A 9,720-nucleotide genomic window follows, 5' to 3' on the forward strand; every position below is an offset into this window, starting at 1 on the left:
ATACGTACATACATACAAGCATTATTAGGACTCCTACCTTCAGAAAAACTTTATGTGGAGGAGTACCAGGTGGCTCAAGAGAATTAAGGAAATCTGTTGTGTAATGGACAGCTTGATTTTCATCAAGGACTGAATCAGCTGATTTGTACTACTTAATGGACTGTTGGAATCTTATTCATTAATTCATGATTAATCCTTGCTACTTGCTCCATTTTTGGAGCAAGAATTACCCTTTCACACAACCATTTATGTGAATTATAATAATTACTTAAGTCTGGAAATACCCCACCATGATAGCAATATGAGCCAAACCGATATTACCATTCCCATCAAATGGTACTTCCCCATTTCCTAATTGGAGTGGCCAGGTTGAAAACTGTTCTGCACATTGGACCCCTTGTAATAAAACTTTCAAGTTAGTATTGAAGAATTTCTGTACTTTATTCCAAAGGTATGAAGACTTAATGAATGCTTTTATTTCATCAGGTACCGTATATAATTTCATATTAAATCCTAATGCTCTTTACCTAAGAATTAAAATAAATATAATTACAGAATGAATAACAAAGCAGAAAGTACCCGATTTTAAGAAATAGTTGTATATATATGAAGTAGAATTGTTAATGTGAAAAAGCTTTCCATACACGAGTTATATATAAACAAAAAAAAAACTTGGTCAAAGGGACTTAACTCTTAGTTAAGGGAGAGAAATCTTGTTAAACGGTTACTAAGTTTCGATACACAAGGTATCTGAAGCATTCAATGCTATTTTTATGAGAAAAGGAATTCACCAAATTAGACAAATTTTTACATTGTCGCATTTTATATATTCTCTAATAAAGAATGGTAAAAAATAATTATATTTGTAATAGTTATACATTTCAGTGCAAAATCTACTTCGCCGCTTTAGAAACTCTTCATAGAAAAAGTTAAGTGAAATATGTGTTTATTCCATGATAGCAGCAGACGTAAGCTGTTAAAATTATTAATTGGGTGGCATTTCATTATAAAACTATATAAATCCTCGAAGAAAGAACAAAAGCAGAATGTTTGCAGTTACGGATCGCTGGCAGCTACTTCCATATAACCCCTTACAAGAACGGCGATATATTAACCTGGCAGTCTTCGTCTTATAATTTTAAATGTCTTCTTAATTTAACTTATTAATTAACCATTGAATGTAATATTTAAAACTTTTCTTTCTGAAATTAAAAGAAAGTTGATCACCTTTATACAATCAAAATCTTAGGAACGTAAAATTTGACTTTATTTTCTACGACTGTGGACACAACCTATGAAGTGAACATCGCTTGTCTTGCCACATATTTTTTAATTAACATTTCGACGCTCTCTGCATTAATTAAAGTAGGACTAAAATAACTATAGATTTCCTTAAAAGAGAATCAAGACATGATATGCATTAAAAGAAATATTTTGATATGTATATATATATATTTACTAAGAAAATTGTTATGCACCGTTAGATTTCTAAGGGAGATAATTCTATTTTCAAGTGGAACCGGAGTTCAGCCGATCCTACCATAACAGTGTCTCGATATTATATGAAATATATTTAAATTAGCAAATATCTTAGAGGAACAGAAACCCTTTGGAGTGTTTGGACTAAGAACTGTGTTTCGATTTTTTATTCTAGTTTTCTTTATTCTCACCATTTAACACTTTTGATTGCTTTACCATGTTCGCTGAATAACCTGTTTCAATTACTGCTGGAAGTAACAATAGGATTAGATACGATGCATTTTGTTACAATTCATTTCAGCATTTAATGTCCTCCTTCCATGTTGGCAGGGTTGGATGGTTTGACAGGAGCTTGAAAGTCAGAAGACTGCACCATGTTCTACTGTCAGCTTTGACTGGATCTCATTTCTAACACCAATCACTTTACAAAGTGTACTGGATGCTCTTTACATGGCACCAACAGCAGCAGGGTCAACAAATAACTTGCAAGACAAAACCCCTAACCCATGCATTATATGGGTTTCATTGAGGATAGAATATAGTTGATATGATCAGAGATGCACAGCATTTCATAGCAATGTGGTAGCAGTATCAAAGTGAGGGTAGTAATTAAGATATAAGTTCAGACAAGAATTTCAGATATAAAAATAGAGGTTGTTTTAATATCAGATATCAAATTTTTGCAGAAAGCCAGCAGTTTTGTGGGAGGGGTTAAGTTGATTACATCAACCCCAGTGACATTTGAACTAAGGCAGATGGAACGCCACTAAACATTTTGCCGTGTGTGCCAATGAGTCTGCCAGATTGCTGATATTCAATATTCAATTAACATTAGATATTATAAATGCAAATTAAAAAAAAGACTAAAACCACACAATTTTGCTTACTGGACAACCACATTATTAATTTTATTATGCTGTGTCAGTCAGTTGTTTTTTCAAGTCATGTACTATAAACGCTTTTTTTCTTTTTGCCTCTCATTGTGCAGTCCTTAGTCACAGGCATTCCGTCTATGACCATGCTATTTTTTTGTCTTTATTTAGACTGTTTTGTTTAATGTGTCCTTCCTTTTTTAAGGTGATTGAATGCTATAAAATGAGATCCAATCAAAGCAGACAGTAGAGCATGATGCAGTCTTCTGACTGGCAAGCTCCTGTCAAGCCATCCAACCCTGCCAACATGGAAGGAGGACAGTAAATGCTGATATATTTTTTTCCCCATGTTTTACAGTTGTTTTTCAGAGGAGTTGTTGGATCAAGTTCTTCAAGTATTTGGATGTCTTGTTTTCTAATTCAATTCTAAATCAGAATAGCTTTAGCATTTTTTGCTAAGTTGGTGTAATTCAATTTGCAAAATAAAATGCTTAAACAATTTCATAGAGACATTATTTACATTTGACGGATATTTGTCCTCATCTTGTTTGTTGTTAACACGTTTCGGCTCAAGTGTCTTGAGGAAATTTTGAACCTGGATTCTTATTCCTAAGGTTTTTTTGATGTTGTTGCTATTATTATCATTATTCAGGTCACTGCCTGAAATTGAACTTGGAATTTTAGGGTTAGTAGCCTGTGCTCTTAACCACTACGCCATATGCCCGTGGGCATAGTGGTTAAGATCGTGGTCTACTAATCCTAAGATTCTGAGTTCGATTCCAAGCAGTGACCTGAATAATAATAATAACATCGAAAAATACCTTAGGAATGAGAACCCAGGTTCAAAATTTCCCCAAGACACCTGAAGGCTGGAGAGTATATTAGCCGAAAAGTTGTGTTAACAACAAACAAGATGAGGACAAATATCTGTCAAATGTAAATAATGTACGTAATTCCTCATCTCTTAAATATAGAACTGAATTTCATAGAGGCTATTTAACTTGCTCAACTGGTAATTTGTCAGGCACTTGAAGAAGAGGAGCACTCTATCGGTTATGACGATGAAGGTCCCAGCTGATATGATCAACAGAACTGCTTGCTCGTGAAATTAATGTGCAAGGGGCTGAGCATGCTACAAACATATATACCCTTAACGTAGTTCTCAGGGAGATTCAGAGTGACAAAGCTGGCCCTTTGAAATAAAAGGTACTACTCATTTTTAGCAGATGAATGGACTAGAGCAATGTGAAATAAAGTGTTTTGCTCAAGGACACAACACGTCACTGGGAATTGAACTCATGATCTTACGACTGTGAGCCGAATGCCCTAACCACTAAGCCACATGCCTTCACTGACAGCAAGAGTGAGACTTGGCTGGGTGAAGTTCAGGTAATGCGGAGAGTTGTTATATGGGTAAAGGTCTTCGCTGAAGATGAAAGGAAGGGTCTATAGGAGTTGTGTGAGAGCGGCAATGCCATATGGGAGTGAGATATGGTATCTGAGGGAGAGAGATATGGCAATTTTGAGAAGGACTAAGAGAGCAATGGTGAGAGAAATGTATAGTGTGAAGCTGTTTGATAAGAGGAGGACTGAGGAAGATCTGGCCACCCCCATTATCAGGGACAAAACCCAGATTTAAAACACTGGATGATGGATATATATTTGTATATATTAGAATAAGAAATAGACAGTCCTTGATACAGTATTTATTTATTTGGAAAAATAAATAGAAATCGCTTTTCTGATAATTTTCCCACTCTATTAATTGGAGGCTTATATGTTGTCAGGTATTTGTAAACCTCTAATAACTTATAAACATCTAATTATTAAAGTGGAACAATTATCAGAAAAGCCATTTCTATTCACTTTTCAAATATATATATATATCTGTGCATACTCTCGGAGTAGTTGGCATTAGGAAGGGCATCCAGCTGTAGAAACTTTGCCAGATCAGATTGGAGCTTGGTGCAGCTATCTGGACCACCAGACCTCAGTCAAATCGTCCAACCCATGCTAGCACGGAAAGCAGACGTTAAACGATGATGATGATGTGTTTGGCCACTATGAAGGTTTGTTTACATCCTTGTAATTTAGCAGCTCATCAAGATACTAATAGAAAAAGTATTAGGCGTAAAAGAAAAACAATTCTGATGAATAGCAAAGTCAACCTTGCTAGAATTTGATAAGTTTGATTAAACCCTTCAAAGCGGTGCCCCAGCATGTCCACATGAAATGAGTAGTAAGTGAAAGATAATGTCTGATATCATTTGCAAATTACTGCTATTATTATACAATTTAGCTAAATCTTTAGGTCCATTTATCCAACTTTGTATGGATCATATATGTTTGAAACTTGATATTTCCAGCAGCTGATTTCATTAGTTGGATTCCAAATTAAGCTATCTCATACATAATGTAACCTTTAATTTTGACAGCTAAACTTTTGTAATATAATTCAATCATTCTTACTCTTTTTATTTTACTACACTTGAGAATAATGCTATCTAGCAATTTTCATTCTGATATTTTCATTAAATTTCTTGCATTATGAATAAATACTGAACTTTGCACAGTCATGAAGCATAGTTGTAGTCTAATTAAATTTTTTAGCAATATAATTGCTACTTTAAATTTTTGCATTAACACTATATTTGCCACTATTGTGGTATATTACAGCTGTCTTCAGTTACTAATGCTTATGCAGTGAAACAGGCTAATTAATATTGGTTTCATATATTGGTACAAGGTCAGCAATTGTGGGGGTAGGGGGCCAGTTGATTACATCAACCTCAGTGCTCAACTGGTACTTATTTCATCGACCCTGAAAACATGAATAGCAAAGTCAACCTTGCCAGAATTTGAACTCAGAACGTAAAGACAGATGAAATACTGCTAAGCATTTTGCTCGGCATGCTAATGATTCTGCCAGCTTGATGCCTTTGATGGTAGTATCACTCAGTCATCTCTGCACAAAATTGATTGAACAAAACTACAGCTATGCTCACATATCAAGAAAACAGATAGGGCTGTATGGTACATAAGACTTTCTCAACTGTTAGAATTGCGGTCCCAGCTCACATGTAGTAAAATTACAAGTAAATGAGAGACCCTCAACTAAAAACATGAGATACACAGGACATTTTAAATACAGGGGTGGGAAAAAGTAGGTTTACAGTTGCTTCATATGAGTGGAATGTTGTTTTCATTTCTCCATTTCTTTTTTAAACCTAAGCAATTCATAAGTTGATTAAAGGACCTGTGGGAGATGTCTAGTTCATTGGAAGCTCTCCCTTTTTTCTTTTTTTTTTATAGAGAAACGATAAGAACATTCCACTCATATTAAGCAATTGTATAACTACCTATTTTTGTCCACCCCTATATATTGTCTGGGAGGGAAAAATAAACAAAACAAGTGATAGCAATAGCTGGGATGCCGTTGGTCAACAAAAGGCAACAAACCAAACAACACAAGATGTGAAAAAAGATAGGTATTAAAAACTAATTGACTTATTTTTGCTATTGAATATTCTTTAAAATTGTATCTTTCAGTGTGGCAACATGAAGTGGTTCTTTTAAAGATGTATCGCGACTTCGCAATCCAATAATTCCACTTTCCAGTGTAGTGTCATTAATAACTATTGTTAAAAGCACACCTAACTCATCAAACATCACATACTGCTTCTCAAGAGAATTAGTAGTGTCTAAACAATGAAATACTTGCAGTTCCAGGTCTTCAATGTCTTTTATAATACGTAACGCCATCTTTCGTAAATAGGAAACTTTACTCCCGCTTACACTGACACCGATTTTATAAGGCACAAGTCTTCTGTGAAGCTTCAGTATGCTTCTGGTTTTGGACTCAGAACGGGTCTTACTCTTACTATAAGTGTGAATATTCTCTTGAAAAGAATCGAGAAGGAAGGCCAAGAATGCTCTCTCTAGAATAGCTGTAGATTCAATAACACATGGTAAGGAAGCAGAACGTCGAATTTTACTTTGAGCAGATATACCCGACAAAAGCACATCTTTTATACATTGGAGAGGATAATCACGCCAGTTTATAATTGTTTCAATGGTGTCCCAACCCCAAGGAAAATGGAATTGAACTTTAAACAGCTGGAAAGTTTCATTATTGACATTTAACTGCTGTGGATCTGACAAAATAAAATTGGAGGGAAAACGTGCATACTGACGCCACCATTTCAGTCTACGCCTATGACAGTCACTAAAGGAGGAGACGATAGTTGTGGATGGACAGAAATGTGTAACAGTCAGCTCTGTATTTTCGGACGATTCTAAAAAAGACAGGTTCTCACCCGATGTTCGCTGCGGATCAAAACAAACAGATGTGTGGGCTACAGAAAACGATAATTTTTTGCTTAACTGTTTAGCAATGACAAGATAGTTTTCGGGACACCGATGCAGTATAGATGAATTGTAATGTTCCACCCCTACCCTAGTATCTGATGGAGTTTCCGCGGTAATGGATTTTGAATTTTCCACCCAGAAAGTCTCCTCGTTGTTGTTGTAGAGGACGTATCTTCGCCATTCTTGTAAAATGTTATGTCGAAGTAATGCGCCGGGCGGTCCATAGCTGTAAACATTGTGTGTATGCTGATTTTTCAAGAAATTACTCGGTTTTACAATGAATGTGCGTTCAATTAATAATTTGATAAGATTATCTAAAAGGCAAGGCACAGCCATGGATATAAACACGTGTTTTATATTTCTCTAATTTCTTTTCTGAAGAGTTCTACAGTGATAAAATAAATTCTGTGCCGAATTAAATTAAAATACTACTTTAGATGTAGCAAGTTTTTCTGTTCACTGTCAAAAAATATTAATACGACAAAAAGCATGAAAGTGAAATTTATCTACTTTGGTAAATTACTTATACATTCAACTATCAGAAGTAATTCGAGATATTTACTGTTTCTAAACATAGTGAACGTTTAATACGATTTCTCTCCCTTGCATTCTAACTTGAGTCCTTTGTGGCATGGGCTTCATTCTAAGGGAAATAACTCATCTACGAACACGTTCCCATGTTTACAATAGGACTTGGGACTTTCATTTGTGTTTGTTAAAATATACAACTATTTATACCACATTTACGAAGTTTTTGTTGGTACTTTGTTCTTTATGAATTAATACGTAAGAGATTGTTATATACTTTATACCCTTATATTTTAACTTTTAAGTGAAGTTGATTAGGAGTGGCTGTGTGGTAAGTAGCTTGCTTACGAACCACATGGTTCCGGGTTTAGTCCCACTGCGTGGCACCTTGGGTATATATCTTCTACTATAGCTTTGTGAGTGGATTTGGTAGACGGAAACTGAAAGAAGCCCGTCGTATATATGTATATATTTGTATGTGTGTACGTATTTGTGTTTGTCCACTGATGCTGGTGTGTTTACGTTCGGCAAAAAAAAAAAAGACCCTGGGGGTCAATTTGATCGACTAAAGGCGGTGCTCCAGCATGGCCACAGTCACATGACTGAAACAAGTAAAAAGAGAGTGTGTATGAGTGGAAGGGTGCGCACACCTCCACTCCCGTTTCAGAAAAATAATAATTCTTTTTAATGTTGGTACAGAAGAGGCAAACCAATTACATCGACCCAGACTCTATTACATGAGTGGTACTTTATTTTATTGACCCTGAATGTTGAACTCGTTGGCATTTGTTACCAAGCAAATGTCACAAAGCAGTTTGTTCGACGTGCTAATGATTCGTGCAGCTTGCTGACGTAGTAATAATAATGATAATAGTTTCTACTAAAGGCACAAGGCCTGAAATTTGGGGGTGGGAGTGGAGAGGGGACTAGTCGACTATATGGACCTCAGTATTTCACCGGAACTGGCAGAATCGTTAGCATGCCGGGCGAAATGCGTAGCCGTATTTCGTCTGCCGTTACGTTCTGAGTTCAAATTCTGCCGAGGTCGACTTTGTCTTTCATCCTTTCGGGGTCGATAAATTAAGTACCAGTTACGCACTGGGGTCGATGTTATCGACTTAATACCTATGTCTGTCCTTGTTTGTCCCCTCTGTGTTTAGCTCCTTGTGGGTAATAAAGAAATAGGTATTTAATTTATCGACTCCGAAAGGATGAAAGGCAAAGTCGACTTCGGCGACATTTGAACTTAAAACGTGAAGTTGGACGAAATACTGCTCCACCAGATCTGACTTCACTCCAATTGTGCGGTATATTATCGTACAACGTCGCGCGTTTTCCGGCACGTCCGGTGGAGGTGTGAGGGTGATTCTTTGGCCCCTCCTTTTTAACACGTTTAGCCTCTCTTAAATCGTTTCTGCTTATTGCAATTGTTTCGGATCATTTTCTTTTGAACGGCACTTTGTAAAATAATTTCTAGGTAACTAAAAAGTTTTAAACTTCGTATACTGGTTAGGGTTAGGGGTTGGGGAAGGGTATCTTTTTTTTCTTCACAAATGTAAATAAACCCAATCTGTTTCTTAAAGGAGGGACATATTCATTATGCACAGAATGTTATTTACCTAAATGGACTCCAGTGATTGGTTAAAATTGCCGAAATGCAAGTAATTTCAAACGAAATATCTTACAAACTATAGAATTTTCTCAATAAAGTTAAGAGAAAATGATGTTTTATAAACACATTCTACCAGTATACGAAGTTTAAAATTTTTAGTTACCTAGAAATTATGTTACAAAATGCCGTTCAAAAGGAAAAGATCCATTGTTTCTGTATTTTCGGTTGTCCTCGCGAAGGAAACAGTTGATATTGGAGTTTCTTTCTCTGTTGTGTCGAGAGGAGTCACACATATGTCTCCGCTTATTTTGTTGTTGCTGTAGTTGTTCTTGCTGCTGGCTCCGCTGCCACCACCTCCCACCACGCTTATTGGAGACTGGGTGAATACAAACATGGAGGTTTCTGTTACCAATTGGGGTTGTGGTGGAGGTGATAGTGTTTTGGCTGATGTTGTTGCCTTTTTTATTGATTTATTTTGTTGTTCCTGCGACGGTAAAGGTGGTGGCCAAAGCAAAGGAAAAATACCTTCATACTTTTCGTGCTGTGTTATTTCATACTTTTACATGCTGTATTGTTGCTGTTGTTGTTGCTACTGTTGCTGTCACAGACCTTTGCCATGTGGCTGTTCTGTTTAGTGGATAATGTGGGATGACATCAGCAGCTGGAAAGCTGACCGGAACTTGGGGATGACCGGAAGGGGCAGCAGTGACGCGCGCGCAGCGAGGGCAGGATTCTGCCTTTTCGAGGCAGGTCGCCGAGCGAGTAAGACGGCGTCAGCATGTTGTTCCCAACCTTAACAACGTGCTGACGCCGTCTTACCCGCTCGGCGACCTGCCTCGAAAAAACAGAATCCTGCCCTCG

General features: G+C 36.7%; 1 protein-coding gene across 1 annotated transcript; it reads right to left on the minus strand.

Moving 5' to 3' along the window:
• Positions 1 to 5,824: 5,824 nt before the first annotated feature.
• On the minus strand, positions 5,825 to 7,077 carry LOC115209729 (DNA polymerase subunit gamma-2, mitochondrial-like). Its single transcript, XM_029778229.2, has one exon. The coding sequence runs from the start codon at positions 7,053 to 7,055 to the stop codon at positions 5,868 to 5,870; it is 1,188 nt and encodes a 395-aa protein (XP_029634089.1). The 5' UTR covers positions 7,056 to 7,077; the 3' UTR covers positions 5,825 to 5,867.
• Positions 7,078 to 9,720: the final 2,643 nt, after the last annotated feature.

Source organism: Octopus sinensis, linkage group LG3, assembly GCF_006345805.1.
Source record: "Octopus sinensis linkage group LG3, ASM634580v1, whole genome shotgun sequence".
In the NCBI taxonomy this organism is placed as follows: Eukaryota; Metazoa; Mollusca; class Cephalopoda; order Octopoda; family Octopodidae; genus Octopus; species Octopus sinensis.